This window comes from Manis pentadactyla, chromosome 5 (genome assembly GCF_030020395.1).
Source record: "Manis pentadactyla isolate mManPen7 chromosome 5, mManPen7.hap1, whole genome shotgun sequence".
NCBI lineage: Eukaryota > Metazoa > Chordata > Mammalia > Pholidota > Manidae > Manis > Manis pentadactyla.
The window spans coordinates 5,714,378-5,733,971 of NC_080023.1; the positions used below are offsets into that span (position 1 = coordinate 5,714,378).

General features: G+C 52.1%; 1 protein-coding gene across 5 annotated transcripts in view; it reads left to right on the top strand.

Moving 5' to 3' along the window:
- The window catches only part of EVC2 (EvC ciliary complex subunit 2), a 117,130-nt gene that overhangs the window by 69,503 nt on the left and 28,033 nt on the right, over positions 1 to 19,594 (top strand). For 4 of the 5 annotated variants that reach the window (XM_036921141.2, XM_036921138.2, XM_036921142.2 and 1 more), the window contains 5 exons: positions 1,518 to 1,693; positions 3,609 to 3,768; positions 5,779 to 6,233; positions 11,034 to 11,238; positions 15,201 to 15,323. In XM_036921141.2, the coding sequence (XP_036777036.2) occupies positions 1,518 to 1,693; positions 3,609 to 3,768; positions 5,779 to 6,233; positions 11,034 to 11,238; positions 15,201 to 15,323 (1,119 nt within the window). The remainder of the gene's footprint in view (positions 1 to 1,517; positions 1,694 to 3,608; positions 3,769 to 5,778; positions 6,234 to 11,033; positions 11,239 to 15,200; positions 15,324 to 19,594) is intronic. The other variant, XM_036921140.2, reaches the window with a different exon arrangement.

Here is a 19,594-nt window from a genome sequence, read left to right on the forward strand (position 1 = left end):
ACACACACACAGTGCAGTCACACGGCAGCTTTTGGTCCTGACCCAGGCCCAGGGAGTGAGGGCTGCAATGGGGCAGGGCCATGCCAGGAGGAGACCAGGGTGAGCCTTGGGCCTGGAGAGAACCAGCCAGCCTCTCCATTTTGCTCTAGATTTTTCCCACTAAAGTATCAGTGAGAGTAGATTAAAAATTCTGTTGTTTCCCTAGTAAGGTTTTCAGACCCCATGGCACCACTTAAGTATTAACAGATTTCACAGTCATTTTTCGACTTCCGGTGGGTAATGGATGACTCAGCACTAGGGCATCCAGGTTAGAAAGAATGCATGTTGTTACTCATAATGCTGGAGTCAGAGAAATAGCTGCCATGGGTGATAATAGGGCCATGACACAGACTTGTCTGACCCCAGCTGCGTGAGTGCTCGAGGGTGCCAGTGATGGGTCGCCTTACGTGACGGGCTCGGGTCAGCCAGCACGGATCCAGCTCCACGCAGAAGAGCAGTATTGCCACAGTATTCCTGTCATACTGATTCCGCTGCCCGTAACTCTCAGGGAGACGTGGCAGAGGTCAGCCGCATCTGACCAACCAGCTGTCACTGTCTGGACAGTGCGAATTCTCAGGTGTCAGGAACTAGAGAGGTTTTCGCTTATGTGTGGAAAGGAGGCTGTGCGTCAGCCGCTTCCGGTTGAACGAAGTGTTGATCTTTTTGGTAACCTGCATGGACGGTGTTTCCACCGACAGAAAAGAGACAGCACAGCCCATCTTAATTGGCCGGGATAATACCGCGGAGGCCAGTATTTTAATTACAGCTGATCTAATGACAGTGCCACTGGTTAAAACTGGATTTGAGGGACAACCTACTAGGAAGTCAGAGCACAGGTCCTTCAGTCAGATTGAGTTCAAATCCCTGCTCCGTCCCTTACCGGTTGTGCGATGTGGACTCACTTCCCTCCTCTGTGAAAGGGGAATAATAGTATTTGCTCCCTAGACTGGATTAGGTAAGTTAAGAAACACTCTGGGCCCAGTGGACGTGATAAAACAGCCGGCATGCGCTAGGTTACTACTGCTCTCGGTGTTGGGTTGGGTTTTGTTCGCTTTGTAGGCCGAGAAAACTTCCTGCCGCTCTTTGTGAGTGTGACCGCCTCATCTCCTCGGGGAGTGTGGGGGTCCCGTGGGAAACGGCTGGTGGCTGATTTATCCCAGAACTTCAGCCCATCTGCGGTTGTATTTTGGGAACTCCACGGGTGTGCATGTGTGCACGGATAGAGGGGACGTTCCATTTCTTGGAGCAGTGGAGGTGTTTTGATAACACACACTTTCCAAAGCCCTCACTTCTCACCAGTCTGTAATTTTTTTCTAAGCCTCTGTCAAGGGCAGGGAGGTTAAGGTGTTAATCCCAGTGCTTCTATTCCTGTGCATTTCTTCGGAAAGGAAATGCAGTACTTGAAATGTCTAGAAAGAATTTTCTCTAGATTTTAATTAATTTCATTTTCATAAATGTACTTAAATTTTTTTTAACAGGAGAATGTAGAAGAGTTAATGGACTTTTTCCAGGCTAATAAGAGATACCATCTAAGTAAAAGATTTGGCCACAGGGAGTACCTGGTCCAGAATATACAGTCATCAGAAACCCGTGTGCAAGGCCTTCTGAGCACGGCTGCTGCCCAGCTGACCCTCCTCATCCAGAAACATGAGAGGTAAAGCCCCAGAACTGCAGCATGATGCAGACCTATTGCTTCACCCCAACATCCCTCATCAAAGACCATCCACCGCTGTTCGTTCATTGGGTGCCCTGGCTGCTCCTTGCTTATTTCTTAAGGAGAATTCTCCAGTTGTAAGACTCCTCTGCATTGTAGAATCACAGAAACACACACGATAGTGGAGGCAGCCACACAGTGAACCCCCAGGTGCTTGCCACTCAACTTCAGTCGGTACCAACTGCTGGCTGATCGTGATGTAGCCCATCCCCACCTGAGTTATTTTAAAGCAATCCCCAGCACTTCACTGGGAAATGAGCGGTGGAGGCTTACGGGAACATGTGCTGGTCACACCCGCTCCTCTGAGCTGTGGTGCTCTGCCGACTCGGGGTTCTCCTTTGGGGTGAAGTAGAAATACGTAGTTGCCTGTCTTGGATTCCGAATGGGCTTCCTCAGCAGCACCCGGGTCACAGCCTGTCGGGTAAGTGATAGAGATGCAGGTTTTCATCAGTACAGCCCACCCCACCACCACAGAGGTCAGCTAGCCTTTGAGACTTTTAATCATAAACCATCAAATTTATTCTTGTTAGGTGATGAGAAGTTCTAACATGAATAGGGACATGACTCTAAAGCTGTTGTTTTTTAAAAATCATGATCCACGGTTTTATGAATTGGTTCTAATTCCTAGGTAGTTTCATTAGGACTTCGCCACTTGTTCTGTATAAGGAGGATTCGGTAAGGTGTGAACTGTGTGGCTGCTCCCCACCCAGAGATGCTGATGAGTTTGTCACTGCAATTGGCTTGACCTTCCTGATCAATTTTCACTCAAGTAAAAGAAACAGTTCCTTGCCTGGAGCTGTATTGCCTGACAGATGGTTGTACCGAGTGAGCAGTCACCAGGGAAATGTGTTTGACCTCTGATTTTTGAATTTTATGTTGAAAGGCTGGCACAGACTTGTATTTCTAAAATATGTATATGCCATGCTTTCATTCACCTGTTCATTCCTCTAAGAAGATTCCATGGAGAATCTACCTTTGCCAAGCAGGGGGCCTGGCACAGTGATGCTGACAGACTGGGAAGGGTGGTGCTAATAGTGGCAGTACACAGCGCGGCAGTCAGGATTCTCCAGGCAAACGGAACCACTAAGGTATGAATGAAGAGTTGGCTCATGTGGCTGTGGAGGCTGAGAAGAGCCACAGTCTGCCGTCTGCAAGTCGGAGGCCCAGGAGAGCCTGTGTGGTGATTCAGTCTGAGTCTGTGGGCCTGAGAACAGGGCAATCCCAGTCTGACAACAGGAGATGAGGAGAGTCACCCCAATTCCAACACAGAGGCAGAGAAAAGGGGGTGAATTCCTCCTTTCTCTGCCTTTTCTTCTGTTTAAGCCCTCAACAACTTGCATGATGCCCACCCACATCGAAGAGGGCTGTCTGCTCTCCTGAGCCCACCCATCGAAACGATAATCTCAGCTGGAAACAGCCTCACAGACACCCTCAGAAATACTGTTCAGATCTGGGCATGCTTGGCCAGCCACATGGACCCACAGAACCAGCCTTCACACGGTGTTCCCTGCGTTTGCCTCCTGGACTTTGCTTGGGCCATTTTGTCACCAAGAATTCCTAATCTACCATCTCCTCCTGGAAAATCCTTTCTGTACCACTGTGGTCTTTTGAATGTTACTTTCTCTCAGACCTTGGCCGCTCTCTGCCCGAAGAGGTGATTTCTCTCCTGATGCTGAGCCTCCTCTGTGCATCTCGAATGGTGCCGACCCTTCCCTTCTTGCATCTCAGCAGGGTCTTAGCTGCCCGTTCTGCCCTCCTTCTTCAGAGTAAAGGCTTTTCTGATTCAAGCCACATGCCAGTCAAGCCAGAGGTGAGTGTGGGGGGCACACTGACTAACTGCTGCTTTTGCGTCTAGAGCCGGATACCTGGATGAAGATCAGATGGAAGTGCTATTGGAGCGGGCTCAGACAGAAGTTTTTTCCATAAAACAGAAGCTGGACAACGACTTAAAGCATGAAAAGAGAAAACTCCACCAAAAATTAATTATTAAGAGAAGACGAGAGTTGCTGCAAAAGGTATATAAGGAATCATGCTATTTATTCTTGGCATAACCATTTTGAACGTACACAAGTCCCAGGCCAGGCATTGCTGTCAGAGAGCTGAGGTGTTCAGGCATCACGATGGGCCACCAACGATCAGTTGGCAGTCACTTCCTGGAATTCTGTGTCGAGGGTCCCCCCTGGCCTCAGCAAAGCAGGGGGTCGAGGTAGATTAGTTGTGTCTGCCTGGTGAGGGCATAGGATTGTGGGTGAGTGAGTAATGACAGCAATAGGTGCTGTCACATTTATTGAGCTTACTTAGCACTGTGCTGAGTGTGTTTCATAAGGTACCGTATCTAATCCTTACACTGACCCTATAAGGTAGATACTAATGTTTTTGTTTTTTTTTTAATGAAAACTCTGAAGATTAGAGAGCATAGGTGTCTTCATCTGGTCGGGCTGCTATAACAAAATCCCACAGACTGGGGGCATATACACAACAGACATTTATAGCTCACAGTACTAGAGGCTGGAGGTCTGAGATTGGGGTGCCAGTGTGGGGGTTCTTGGGAGGACCCTCTCTGGGTTGCAGACTGCTGACTCCCTGCTGTGTCTGCACCTGGTGCGAGGGCCAGGGGAGCTCTGTGGGGCCTCATTCATAAGGGTGAAGTTCCAGCATGGAGGCCCTGTCCTCATGACCTGTGTGCCTCCTGAAGGCCCACCTCCATCCGCCCACGTCAGGCATTAGATTTCCACAGAGGAATGTCTGGGCCATGGATAATCCGATCACAGTATTAAGTAATGTCGCCAAGGTCAAATATGTAATAAGTGGCCGACATGGGCCTGAACCTGTGGCTGACTTAGGGCCTAACCCTCATTCTTGACACTAAGCTGCTCAGCTGTTTGCTCACCTTGAGGGAGAAACGACCAACAGGTAAACACATAAATGCATCACGTGGTACTCACTTCACGCCACATGCAGTGCAAGCCAGTAATGCCAAGAGGAGGCTACTCTTCCTGCTGGAGGTGGCTTTGCAGAGCAAGTGCAGGTGAACTGAGTCCAGGAGGGCAAATGTGTGTTTGGTGTGTACAAGGCCAGGAAGGACATTGCGGGTGGTGGGAGGCGTCTTGTTCTAAGGGGGAGCACTCGAGTAGGTGGCACAGCCGTGTTTGAGAGGTGTGAGAGTGCAGGTGGAGCGGGCAGGGACACGAGGGTAGGAGCTGGGGGCTTGCCCAGGGGGCTGTGCCACATCAGCGAGAGCCAGGTGTGCCAGGCACAGGGTTCACCCTTCATCCCAGGACGGTCGGGAACATGAAATGGTTTTTGAGAAGAGAAGGACATGATCAGATTTGGGGTTTAGGAAGCTCATGTGAGGAGCGTGTCAGAGCCGGAGGGGGCTGGAGTTACAAACCCCGGGGAGGCTCTAGCACGTGGCCAGGTAGGAGCTGACAAGAGCCCATCTGGACGGATTTAGGGGGGTATATGGGAAATGCAGCATGATACCTACATGTGGTGATTGTCTGGTACCATTCAGGAGGGAGGGAAGGGGACACAGAACAACCTTTTAATTTTATCAGTGGAAACTGTTTTTTATCAGAGACCATATTTCTCTGATGATCTGGCGTGATTCAAAGTTGGGGTCCAGAAGGATGAGAACTGCAGATTCCAGCCATTCTCCAGAGATACCTTTTCTTGCTGCTGTTTTTGATAAATCTTGTGAGCAGCAGTTTGGATATAGCTCCATAAAGGCAAAGGTTTAAGTTGTATCCCCAGTGCTATGAATATAATAAGCGCTCAACAAATATTTGTAGAATGAAGGAATTGATACTCTGGTCACCAGGACCCACCAACAAAAGGCAGACTGTCCCATGTCCTCGCAAAGTAGAACCAAGGCTGTCTGCAGGCCCACTGTTACAAATAACACCAAGACGGACATCTTTATGTATGTCGGCTTTCTCTCCACCACAGGGCCTTTATACCTGCGTTCCTTCTCCTAGGAGAAAGCCCCGTCCCCGCTGAATTTTCTGTTCTGAAATCCCCCCTAGCACAGGGAGCAGCGCAAGGAGCAGCTGTCCCTCGGGGAAGCCCTCCGAGCTGCTGAGGATGTGGGCCAGTACCTGGGCCAGTGGAAGAGCCTGATGCTGGACCACAGTGCCGCCCTGGAGGAGCTGCAGGAGCGCCTGGACCAGGCCGCCCGGGACGACTTCAGGGCCCTGACCCTGCTGCTGTCCGAGAGGGCCACCGAGGAGCTGCGGCGCCTCCAGAACTCGGGGATGACGCAGGAGCTGCTCAAGCGCAGCGTGCCCTGGCTCTTCCTGCAGCAGATCCTGGAGGAGCACGGCAAGGAGATGGCTACCCGGGCTGAGCAGCTCGAGGGCGAGGAGCGGGACCGGGACCGGGAGGGCGTCCAGAGCGTGAGGCAGAGGCTGAAGGACGGCGCTCTGGAGGCCTCCACGGAGGAGCAGGCGGAGCTGAGACGCTGGGAGCACCTGATCTTTATGTGAGTTTCCCCGGGCGTTTTCACCACCTCCCTCCACCCACCGTGAGGGCAGGTCCTGCCCTGTGGTCACGGGGGTAGCCGAACAGACAGCACCGACTGCTGCACAGATGAGATGGGTGGCAGCCTATTGGTCACGTGTCCTCACAGCCCAGGGAGGACACTGCAGGCCACCTAGGGCCACTCAGCAGTAACAGCCAGGGCCAGCGGGAGGCAGGCTTGTAGTAACAAAAGGGCAGGGTGCCCCCTGGTTCTCAAGGGAGGATATGATTGGTTTGTTGGATAATTCCACGGGCTGGCAGGAATGAGCAGGAACTGCCTCTGGTCCCTGCAGTGACAAGTGTGGTTTGATAAGGGGACCTTATCCGCGGAGCAGAGTGGGAAGGCAAACTTGCCACGAGGCCATTCACAGCCCTCCCAGTTTCATCATATGTCAGGCAGCACTTAGTGTTGGGGTTACCCCTTCCTGCCGCATGTCTTCACCTGGCCTCTTCACTCATTCATTCATTCATTCAGTCAGTCAGTCAGTCACTGGGCTATTTATTTCAATTACTAATCCAGGAACCATGTGATGACACTCACTTCTCGAGATAGCCAGCACTCCTACAGTGATAACTAGAAAATAACAGATAAATTGCACAGTGATGTTTTAAAAGGCGTGGGAGAGCTGTGGAAGCCGTGAGGACTAGGTGAAGCCAATTGCAGAGGGACCAGTGCTCCACAGGCCTTTACTTCCCTGCAACATTTGCCAAGTCTTTGTGCAGACTGAGATGTGGCTCAAAATGTGGTGTAAGAGTGACAACAGAGCTTTTGGCAATTGTTTGAGGCTGGCACGTCAGATTGGAAATTTCAGATGTTCCAAACATGGCCAGTATGATGTTATAGGGAGGAATGAGGTGTGTACAGCATGAACCAAAAAGCCTGGGTGAAGTCCCACCACCAGCTGTCTGAGTGCAAGAATGTTACTTAACCTCTCTGAGCCTCATCTTGCTTGTAAGATGGGATGACAGTACTAAATCATTTAGGGTGCCTTTAACAGCACATGATATCAGATTATTAAGAAATATTTTATATGAAAAAGTCTGGAGGTACATGTTTCCAAGTTAGATTCAGTGGCTCGTGCTTTGGTCAGGGACCCAGCTCCTGCCATCTTTGTGCTCTGTTGTCACTGTGCTTCCTTGGTCTTTGGGTCCATCTCCTCATGGTTTCAGTATGGCTGCTGTGGCTCCTGGTGTCACATTCATCATTTTAATGTCTGAGGCATTGATCCTTCTGATCCCACTGGACAGGACTACATTACAAGCCCAGGTCCAAACCATCCGCTGACAAGGAAACTGAAATACCTATGATTGTCTGTGAACTTTATCTATTGAGTGCCAGACATTAAAGATCTTGGGCTCTGAGGGCTATATAGTTTTGGTTAAAACTAGTCATCTCTACCGTGGTAGTGAGAAAGCAGCAGTAGACAGTCTGTAAACTTGTGAATGTGACTGAATTCCAGTAGAACCTTACTAATGAAAGCAGGCAGGGGGCTGGAGTTGGTCCATGAGCCACCGTTGCCAGTTCCAGCCTTGCACCAATGAAGAGTCCCTCCCCAGGGCTGTGAGCGGTGTTCCTTTCCCCACGTTGTTGGAGGGCAGCCCCTCTGAACAGAAGCTGAGTTGACAAGGTGTAAGGAAGTGACTGTAGGTTAGGTCACCACGCTGTCTAGCAAGATGCCACCTTCCTAGCATCGATGAAGGATTACCTGAGTTAACACATTTAAATCTTCTAACCCAGTCCCTGGTCCACAATAAGTGGATAGTAAGTGGTAGTTGCTGCCATTAATTCTGTCATTCCTGTGCTGGAAGAGCTCAGATTGTCGGGAGGAAGGGAGTCACATAATTAGGTGGTTATGGTAAGCAGGGCATAAGCAGTTCACTGAATTGGGTCCATAGTGGAGCGTTGAGATCTTTGCCAGACTCCGGAGGAGGCACGTTTTGTGTGCCAGCCACCGACGTGGGACTGGGAGCCAGAGATGAGTGGGCAGGGGGCCACTGCACTTTGCTGAGAGGCAGCAAGATGTGGGGGGAGCAGCCTGGTAGGAGATCCTGGTCCTCTGTGGGTGTGACGCGGGGAGACGGGTCTGACTGGTGTGGGACAGATCAAACCAACAGCGGCACAGTGGAGATAAGCAATACCCCCAATAGATGGTTCAGAGTCACTACATAAGCATTTACACAGAGGACAGGATGGTGCCCATTTGGCAGTAACACAGGGCCTCTCTGCCCTTCAACCAATATTCCATACAGTTGTTTTTTCTTTCAACAAACCAACTGGCCACCCAGAAAACCCCATTCATGCCAGTAACCAAACCAAACCCAGGCCCTTTCAGTATTCTTTTCTGGTGTAGACACTCCACAGTTTAAGTCCAATCTCATGATAATTTAAATTCTGAATCTAAGCCCTTTTATTAGAAGCAGTTGCACTGACAGGATGGTGGAGGGGGCGTGGTGGCCAGGAGCAGAGGAGGGAGGGAGGGAGAGCTCTCCAGGGCATCTGGTCAGCCTGTCCGTCTCTTCCCCGTGGATCCCGAAGGCTCTGCTCAGCGTCCGTGGTCGGGAGGCCTGCGCGACCTTGAGCCCTGTGCTGGGCATCACAGCAGAGCATCTTTGTGCAGTGCCCGCCTGGTGTTGGAGGCAGTACCTCCCCTGGACCAGGATCTTCTTGGCCTCAAGGATTTCACGCCTCTTCCTACAGAGGCTCTTCCCGGGGACTGACTTGCGGCAGGGACCCGGGGACAATAGGTCCCCGGGGGTTTGCAGAGAGCAGTGTTGTCTCGGTTTGGACGGCGAGCTCTCAGCTCTTCCTTTTCTCTCTCTCATGTTTCTGTGCTCGTGTGTTTCCCAATCTCTGTTAGTGTTTATTTTCTTGAACACACAAGATGCTGTCTTCTCTAAGCCTGAAAAAATCAGATATTTAAACATCAGTTCCTTTTCCCATGAATTGCTCTCAACAGGAGTGATTCAGCTCAATCTACATTCAACCATTGTCACTTTACACGTTCCAACCTGCTTTGGACTCGTTGAAGCATATGAATTAGACTTGACATTCCCGTTGCCAGATGGTGTTTTCTTCAATTGCATTTGGGTCCATTTTGCAGAGTGTTACTAACTCTGCTGCTGACTTAGTCAGCAGAGGAGGAGGAATCTCACTTTGCTGTCAGAAAACTCTTTTTGATTTTTCTGTGGGTTAAAGTGGGTCAACTGGTGAAGCACATGATGTGAATATGCTTATATACTTTGCTGACCTAAGGTTTTAAAAGGTGGCGGCTTTATTTCTGAGGCATTGTGTAAAAATAGCTTTGAACAGTAGTTTTGAAACATATCTGTGTAAGCGTCCTGATTTCAAGCAGCATAAAGTTGCCGTACACCTGGTCAGATTAAGTAGCAATTAATAAGGATGCAGATTTTTGCCAGGAGGGGAGCATCCCTTTGAGACTTCTTTCCAAAACTCCTAGATGGGTTTTAAACTACTATAGGGTAAAGATCCTGTCTCCCATATTTCTGTGTCCTCCTGGCTCCTAATAGAGACTTAAGGCGAGACACCCAGGGCTGATTCAGTTCGAAGGTGGGCAGGAGTAACAGCCCAGATCCATTTCAGAGTCACTTTCACTCGGATCCCACGCACCTAGCAGACGGGGGCCAAAAGTTCCCCAAGAGATGAGGTACGAGAGAGGAGCTGCACCTTCCTGAGGTCCCTTTAAAAAAGTTGGGGGACCCCGTGAAGTGAGAAACCCAAGGCAGGTGTCAGCAACATGGGCCGGGCACCTTCAGACTCTTGGTGTTTGGGGCCCCGTCAGCCCTGAAGGGCCTGTTCTATTTCCATGGGAGAACTTCCTCGCTGAGCCACAGCACGGCCCTCTCCCACTGAGATTTGGGCATGGTGGGGCTGGCCCTGGCCCCCCGCAGTAGTAGACTGCAGATATTTCTGCATGTAAAGCATCCACAATGCTTATTTTGTACACTGTCGATCAGACATTGCAGAGGATATTTGTAAATGAACACATGAACAGACACACCTCATTCACAGCGGGAAGAATGAGAAGGACATCCCAGACCCTGTCCACGCTGTCACCTGGCCTCCTCCCTGGGCGTCTTTCTTCTCTTACCAGGACACCAGTCAGAGTGGATTAAGGGCCCCCTACTTCAAGAGGACTTCATCTTAGCTTACTTCTTAACTGCATGTGCAAAGACCCCATTTCCACATAAGACCATTTGCACAGGTACCCAGGGTCCAGACTTGGACATCCTTTTGAGGGGGTACAAGTCAACCCTTAAGAGCAAATCATGGTTTCCAGTGTGAACAGGATTTCTCTACCTGAGAGTTGCCTGTCATCCTCCTCGAAGACTGGGTGCAAGGCTGCCCGTGTCCCTGTGCACCTGAGCTGAGCTGGGCATCTGTCCTCTGGGCCACCGGTCTCTGCTTGCTGCTGGCCAGGCTGAGCAGACAGTTCCTTGTTTCCATGTCTATTTCTAAAGCAAGACCAGGTTGTCCTCAAGGTCACAAATGCTGGAAACCTGCCCACAGACACACCCAGTCTCAGCTCCCATGAGACGTCATCTAAGACGACCTGCATCTGGTGCTCAAGGGCTGCTCGTGGAGAGAATGTGCGATGGGCAGAGGGTGTGTGTTTTCCCAGACGTGGATCTCACTGATGGGGCTGCTCTTTGAAGATGAGAGCTGCCCAGCTCTCCTGCTCCCCAGCACCCACTGCTTCCTCTTGATGCGAGCTCACCCACATCGCCCTCCTTGCCTTTCCAGGAAGCTCTGCTCCTCAGCCTTCTCCCTGTCTGAAGAGGAGCTGCTCCACATGAGGCAGGAGGTTCAGGGCTGCTTTGCTCAGATGGACAGGAGCCTGGCCCTCCCCAAGATCCGGGCCCGCGTCCTGCTGCAGCGATTTCAGACTGCTTGGAGAGAAGCAGAGTTCCTGAGACTGGACCAGGCCCTGACTGCCCCTGAGCTGCAGGTAGGATGGACGTCTCCGTGGCCTCCTGGCTGCAGAGGTGGGGCACCTGCCAGCTGCTGATCCCATAGGCTCCTGCCCCACTGCCCGGCCGGGGCCCATCTCATCTCCCGCCCCTGTCCTCTCCTCCCTAGCCGTGTCGGCATCTGGCTGTTTCCAGAACTGTCAGGCTTGTTAACCCAACCTCTGAAGGCCCCTGGTGACAGACACACCAGTGCCCAGCCTAAGTCCTGTTACCCAGGTCCTGTGACTGTCCCTGGTGGCCATGCATGTCTGCTGCTCATGGTTCAGAGCCACACCCTCTCCGGGGCATCAACCTCAGTGACGGGGGCCACCTGGCCTGAGAGGTGCCTGTGCCTCCTGCTTCCTCAGCTGCTCCCAAAGCCAGGGTCTCGGGGCACAGAGGCTGGTCCTTGCGTGGCACCAGGAGAATGCTCCCGTCAGCTCAGGAGGGTCAGAAAAGGCACTCACATGGGCCTTACAGGGTGGTGATTGACAGCTGCCTTTCTTGGGCACCTCTCTGGTGCCTCAGGCTGACAACTCTCAGACGCTGTGTGTGCTCCAGAGCCACCTGCAGACCAGTTGGCCCGAGGCCTTACCTGAGGCCCCTGCATGGCATGGCCCTTCCCCCTCCTGGTCTGATTCCCTCACTGCCTACACAATGCTCTGAGTTCCTCTCTCAGGAAGTTGTGTGCACCCCAGTCCCCGTCTCCAGCTCTGCCCCTGGGGACTCCCACCCAAGCAGGCCGTTGAACTTGCTCTTTCTTCTGCCAAGTGCATGCTTTCCCCAGAACAGCACAGATCCAGCTCTTGGTGGCCCAGTGACATCTCAGCATGGTGTCACCTGTGCCGAGATGCTCCAAGCGCCCCTCCCATATAATCCCTTCCCGGTCATCTCCAGCATGTGCTGCGCTCCATGCCTTGCTGTAGTTGGTCACTGTCTGAAACGTCCTGGTTTCTGGACTTGTTCATTTCCATGCCCCCACTACCAGCTCCCTGACCTGTTCTGCCTTCCACCCCCAGCACCTAGAAAGGGCCCAGCACATAATAAGCATGCAATCCATGTGACCCAAGCAGCCAACCCCTGGATGTGTGCAAAATGGTGGGGCTTCTCTTGAGGTGGTATGTTGAGACTGAAAACATTCGGAACACTTTAGCTCACATTTTCTCACCTGAAGATCCCAGTAGTGCTGAGAGGTCAGTATTATACACCCATTCTTCAGATGAGAAAAATGACCAGCAGAGGAAAGGTGAATTGACCAAGGCAGGCAGGGGGTGGGAGAACTGCGGGGGGGGCTGGTGTTTTCTGACTTTAAACCTGCTGCTTTTCCCATAGGGGAAGAAAAAGAAATGCAGACATATGCTTTCTGAATTAAAAAACAGTGGGTACTTTCAGGAGCTTTTACATTCTTTCACATTCTAAAAAAATTCTTTCACATTCTATTTTTTCATCTCTGTCCTTAGAAGGGTGCAGAATGTATAACATGGTGGTAGATAAATAGTAAGGGATCTTTATCAAAAGAGTTTTAAAAGGTTTTGGAACAATGAATAACGATGTTTTCACATAATCGAAGTGAGGCGTTTCCTCTGCTTTTGAGCTGACAAGGACCTGTCTTGGCAGGAATTAAGTATTTGACTCTAAAGTTGTTCCAGGGCTTGGTGTGAAAGAGAACAGGTGCCTCGGAGGGGCAGGGGTGTCTGCCGTGGCGTGAAGTGTGTAAGCTCAGTGCCCTTTGGCAGGAGTGCACAACTGGCAGGGGTGGGCTCCTGCGAGTGACTGAGCCTGGCTCCCTTCCCAAGTACTGCTCTGAGATAGTGCAGGTGGGGTGGGAGTTTATTGTGGGAATTGGTGGTGTCACATGCAAAGCAGAATTAGCAGTGCTCAGTCTGTCACCATTCCCTTGGGCCTTCCCCACCCGTCTTTCTCCTCCCACTAGGTAACCCCTCAGTTTCCTGCCTGTTGGCCTGTTTGGATCCAGGACCCTGAACAGGGGGAGTATCTCACGGCTGACAGATCTGCCAGTGGCTCCCAGGGCTCTCAGGCCATGTATGCAAATGCCTTTCAAAGGCCCTCGTAATCACTAAGAGATGTCCAGGTCGGGTTTGCCGCCCTCTTTCTTCAGTTCTTCACATCCTCCGTGACCTCGGGGCCCCACACGGCCTGGCCCCTGGCCACACATGCTGGCAGCTGACCCTCGCTGGGTTCAGGGAGGTGAGAAGCCCTGATCTGCATCGTTTGCCCGTTTCCCTGGTGTAAGGGCTCCTTCCAAGGCCTGTGTTGGGCTACCAGTTTGACATCAGCACATGTGCACAGTCGCCCCTGCCCCTGCCCCTGCCCTCTTAGCGTTGTCCTCTCCCAGTCCCAGTCCTGGTTCTGGGCTTGAGGGTCGTGCCCACCAGCCTGGCTCTTTCCTAAGCAGCATTGACCAACAATTTCCCTCTTTTTGGTATTATCCCTGTTAGATCAGGAGATGAAAACTAGTTAATTCATGGTGTTAGCTGAGCCCTGAGTATTTAAAGATACTGAGCTCAGGAGTCAGCAAACTTGAGGTCAAGTCCTAGGGGCTCCCGTGATGTGGCTTTAGGCCACCGTTCCTGCGCTGCCGTCCTGTCTCCACTCTGTCGATGGGGATGTCGGGCATAGTGGGTCACTGTGGGTGCATGCTTCTTCTGAGTGCGCCGGGCAGACACTGAGGATGTGGGTCCTCTCTCGTGTTATCCCCGTGGCCAGTCTGAGGGATCGCTTGGGAGCCTAGGTTAGAGTCTGGGCCCAAGGCCACGTCCACAGTAGGCTCTCGGATGCTGTGGGACCTCAAGGGATGTGACATGGAGGAGAGGGTGGCGGGCAGGCTGCGAAGGGAAGGACACTAGCTCTCCATGGGGAGCTCAGAGTGACCTGCCACCCTCTGCACTGGGCGTCTCGGGGGCGCTGTGCTGTGCTAATTGTGTTCCTTTAGGCTGTGCTGTGCTGTGTTCTCATTGCTCTGCCATGTCACATGCTGTCACACCCTGTCATGTCCCATCACATTCTGCTGAGCTGGTGTGACCTGTGATGTGACCGGGTGTGCTGTGCTGTGCTGTGTCCTTCTGTTTGTTTTGTTATGTTGTCCTGTTTATGTTACATGTGTTCTGTTCTTGTAGTAATCCCACGAGGTGGGTGCGATTATCCCCATTTTCCAGGTGTGCAAATGGAGGCTCAGGTTGTAGCATCTGCTTCGTCCATTCATTGAATGACAGTCTGCTGAGCACCCCTGACCTTGTCTGCCACCACTCTCACCCTTGCTGCAGGCTTCAGGTCTTCATGGTGTAGAGTGCTGTGCTCCCAGATCGGCACACTCCTGACACCACCTTGTCGTTTGGGTCTGAGCTGCAGTGTTGGTCCCTCGCATCTGTGAGGAAGCACATGTGTGTGGTGCACACTGTTATCCAGGGCGGGTGCCTCTGTGGTCATCGTGTGCACAGCGCTTCCTTGAACGGACATGTGCAGCTCTGCTGCCCAGCATCCCCCTCTGCAAACGTTTCCCCTGTCCACCAACGCAGACAACCCCCAGGCGCTCTCATTGTGTCCCCATCTTACGTAGTGCCATTGCCATCTGGGAGCATCTCTGTTAGTTGTTTGTTTGGTGTTTGCTGATACTTTATTCACTGTTGCGTTGGCTTCCCAAGGACAGGGCCTCCTGCGGGCTGTTCTGTGCTCAGAGAGGCCGACAGGTTGAGGTCCCGCCGCTGGGAAGGAGGCGGACCCCCAGGTCGATTCCACTGTTGGCTTGATTGCAAAGCTCTGCTCTGCCCATCAGGCTCCCTCTGTTCCCTTCGGTGGCCTGAGAACTGAGCCCGTTCCAGGACACTGTCCATCTTTCTTCCAGCCTGAGACAGCTGTGCAGCCCTGCGAGCTCGGGAGACTGGGGGCTGCGAGAACCGCTGGTGTCACTTCCTTGCCGACGTTTTCTCTCACGTCTCTCCAGCAGCAGTCCAAGGCGAAAAAGCCACGCTCCAGGAATAAAAGCAAGATAGACCTTTTGAAGAAGTGCATTGAAGATAAGATCCAGCTCTTTGAGGAACAGGCCCCCGAAGACCTGGTTGAAAAGGTCAGTGCATCTGCCTCGTCTGTCCTTTGTCACTGTGTGCGGCAGGGCTGGCAGCTGCCCCATGTGGCGGGAGCTGCTGTCCAACTTGCCCAAGCGCCGTGTTTTCAAGCTGTGGTCCTGCATGGACCACCCCCTCCCTTGCCTTTCCACCTGGTCCCTCTGTGTGGGACCCCCCCTCCTCCACCGAGACCTCCCATTTGTCCTCGGGCCTCACCTGCGTGCCTCCTCCGCCCCGTGGTTACTGCATGCCTGCACCGAGGCACTCGCAGGCCTGGCTTGGCTCCTGTCTCGCTGTTTATCTTGCACGCCCCCTCCACACCCCCCAACTCCTCACTCCCCACTTACACATTATGCTCCCCTGCACACCATGCACGAGCACATGGAGCCTGCCCTGTGCTCCCCTCAAGACGCCCCCACCCCAATAAATGAATAAATGAACTTTCTCCTTAGCTGTCCTTGGGTGTTGCCTCTTCCAAGAAGCCTTCCTGGCTTATCCTTATTCCCCACCCCAGCTCCCCCTCTTACTGGGTCACGCATCACACTGTCCATTCCACCAGCCTTCTGAGGAGGCAACCATGTCCCAGACATTGTGTGAACAAACCCAGGGCTGCCGCAGTGACAGAGGCAGTCCTTGTCCCCATGCCGTGGGGCACACATTCTAATGGGGGAGGGACAAAAAGCACTTAGAATTATAGACGGTGATCCATGCTGTTAAGGAAATGAATAGGGCGGCGTGATCGTGCCCAGGGCAGGGGCGGCGGGACCACCTGCAGGTAGGAGAGTCAGTCTCGGCCTTTCTGAGGAGGTGACATTGAGGAGTTGGGCCCGTGTTCTCACGGCTGGCGGCCTGCTGCTCCCCCAGCATCAGCAAAGCGTAGGTCCCGAGGGGCGTATGTTCAGGGAATGGATAGATCAAACCATAACTGAGAGCTGCTGATGTTTCTTCCTACCTCCTGCCCTTGTCCTTTGTCTAGTTTTTTTATTATTTCTTTTTATGTAGGTGTATTTCTCCAGACACAATCACAAATCTGGCAAAGAGCCATAGAACTTGCTCTGGGCAAGATCAGTGGCTCCTGACAGGGGTATCCAGGTGCTTGATGTCTTAAGGGATTCAAGAAGTAGCACCCCTATGCCCACAAGTGTTCTCTATAAAATTGAGAAATAAGACAAAGACTAAGGCAGGTAGAGGCGAACACAGCATCTTTCTTATTGTTAAAGGCACATTCTGGAGATAAGAATTCACGTGAGAGCCAGCTGGGCTTGCTGACAACCCCAGAATACAACAGACGCGCCACCCAGTCGCGTACTCCTGGGGGCCTGGGGGCCGCCCCCCTGAGCAGCAGGGCAGAAGGGAGCTCCCAGAGCTGTGCCGAGTCAGGCATGCCCAGCGTGCTCAGGTCCCCGGGGAGAGGGAGGAGACAGCTGGGGAGAGGCAGGGACCGCGTGGGAGGGAGAGCAGCAGGGCGGCTTTCCTGCAACACAGGCTGGCTCGCGACCCTCTGTGAGTGGCAGGACCTTAGGGGAGGCTGTTGGAGAAGGGGAAGCTGGGATTCAGTTTGGGGGGTGGCCTGAGCCATTGTCAGGGACATGGTACAGGTGTGGGGGAGCTCAGGGAGTCTGCAGCCCCACGGAAAGGCTGCCTGCTGGAGTGTGGGGCTCCCGAGGGGCTGGGAGAGCAGACCTGGGGTGCAGGGTCTCGGCTGCCAGGCCGAGAAGATGAGCCGTCTCACTGGCACCTCATCGATATGGGAGGGGGACAGGGAGAAACTGGGTGACTGGGGACAGTGACGTCCTGTCCCTGCAGCTCCCTGAGTTAGACTCAGCAGCCTGCCCCACCTTGAGTTCACTTCTGTCACTTGCATGTGAGACGTGCATTTGTCCCTAAGCACAAGTCAGACTCTTGCTGTTGAGGGAAGACGCAGCCATCTGCCCAGCTCTGGAGGAGAACTATGTACAAGGTGCTCTGTGTTTTATCTTTGTGCTGTGTACTGATTTAAGAACTTAACTCCCCTCAAAGATGTAACATTTTCATGGGAATAGTGTTCCTTTGGTGTTAGGTTTTGAGTGCCTGTGGCATGCCAGGCACCTTGCTAAACCCTGTATATATACATATATATTACGTGCATGTAGTAGGTACACACAGCATGTACATGTATCAGATGTGTGCAGTATCTTTATAAAAGCTAATGTGATTTCAGAGCTAAGTTCCTACGTGTTCTTTCATCATCATGCATCCCATAATATAAGCCCCATGGCTGCGCCTGTACTAGAGGCAAGGAATCTGAGACACAGAGGCTGACGTGGCTCCAGGGTCACAGGCAGGCGTTCTGGCCTCTGACTGTTTTTGCCACCACACTAGCCTGTCTCTCATTCAACCCATTATGTGCTTTAATGCTGCCAGCTTCCTTAAAAAGAATATCCCTGTTTTACAGAGGCAGAAACTGAGTCCCAGAGAGGTGAGGGAATTTCCCCAGGTTCTTGCAGCCAGGCAGTGGTGGGTCCAGCATTGATCCTAAAGCATTCTCTCTCTCTGTCCCTCTTTGTCCTGACCAAACGCCCTTATAGGATTGACAGGGAACGTTCTCATGGACTGATTGTTTCCTGCAATTTACAGTGTGGGACAAACATGCCGTGGCTCCCACGCCCGTAAAAGGAGGGCTGGGGTGATGATAACCCTCTAGTCGCAGGGTTTTAGGAGGAGCAAATGGGTGGGAAGGCTCTTTTTGAGTTTGGAGCCGGCTGCAATGCTAGATTTTCCCAATAACAGAGCAGGTCCATATGCACCATAACCTGGAGAAGGGCAGACAAGAGGCATTTGTCGGCTGTGACCTTTTAATGACAGGCCATCTTCACAACTGGCCATTTCACTGAGTGAATAGGCATTCGTGAGTCATCAGCTTTGATGTTCCTCCCAAAACTGATCGATTGCCTCTTAGCATCTGAGTGGCAGTTGTGAAGATTCTTTATTTGCAGGGTAATTGCAGAGAGAAATGACAGCCGTCAGTTTGAGTGCTAGCAACCGTGAGTTGTGCAATTTGTGTGGGGACTGGGAGTCCCTCAGGGCTCATGCAGCTGTAAAGGTGGACGGAATCAAAGGCCACTGGAATGCCCCAGACTGGCAGACAATGCAGTGTCACCAAAGGAACTCTGGCTTCACAGCTGGGCTGTGGAGCATGCCCGGAACACCTGCCTGGGTGCCTCCTCTCTTTACTACAATCTGTCAGATATGCCCCCAGCCCTCAACCCCAGGTTGACATATGCCTTGTCTGGACTTACCCACCTGAAGAGGCTGGGCTCAGGGGCAGTGAGTGCTGGAGTGGGAGTTGGACAGGACGCGCCTGCCCCTGTCGCCCATGCCCTTTCTGTCACATGGTGACCCCAGTGAGCTGTGACAGTGGGTCTCGGGTGCACTTCCCCCATCCCTCTCCTTTCTCCCATTCTCTGTCCACTCCCTCCTTTAAGGAACATTGTGTGGCATGTTTCCTCTGGGCCAGGCACTCTTGTAGGTTTCTGCCCTTGAGGTGTTACCCTGTTTTGGATGAGCCGCCAATTTATGCATCAGCCATTTGGAGGTTCGCATCCTGTTTCAGCTGGATGGCCACCTGACTCATCTGAGCTCCCCCGGGAATGAATGGTCATGTGACTCATTCAGAAACAGTATGACTGATTCAGGGACAGAGAGACGGACTGAAAGTCGTGGGCTTCTTGCCTGCCCGCTCTGTCCGTGCAGCGATGGGTTAATGTAGCAGGGTGTCAGCTCCAGTCACCGGCAGCTGTCCTGCAAGGCTGGAGTGTGCCTGTGATCGAAATGGGATCCGTAGCCACAGACATCCAGGCCTTCTGATGGGCTCACTATAAACTCACAGATTCACAGTTTTAAACTTGGAAGACTTTAGAGGGCATATATGTCTTAGAATAAGGTGATCAGGTTCCTAAATAAATTTGTGTTGTGATGGCATGAAACTTACAGGTTAACTTGAGAATGTCCACCCATCCAAAAAGATGGGAGGTTTCCTATCTTATTTGGATCTGGTTTTAGGATCTTTAATAGACTTCTGCAATTGTTTCTGTATGTGGGGTGACCATACATCTTGGTTTGCTTGAAACTGCCCAGTCTCCCCTGTCATCCCCATGTCCTTTCCCATTAGATCTCCCTTTCACTCTCAACTTGAGGGATAAATCACATGGTCACTTTACACATAGGTCTTGTGTATTCTTTGTGGTGATTCCAGTTACGTGATAGATTTCGCTGCAGTTATAAATGATAACCT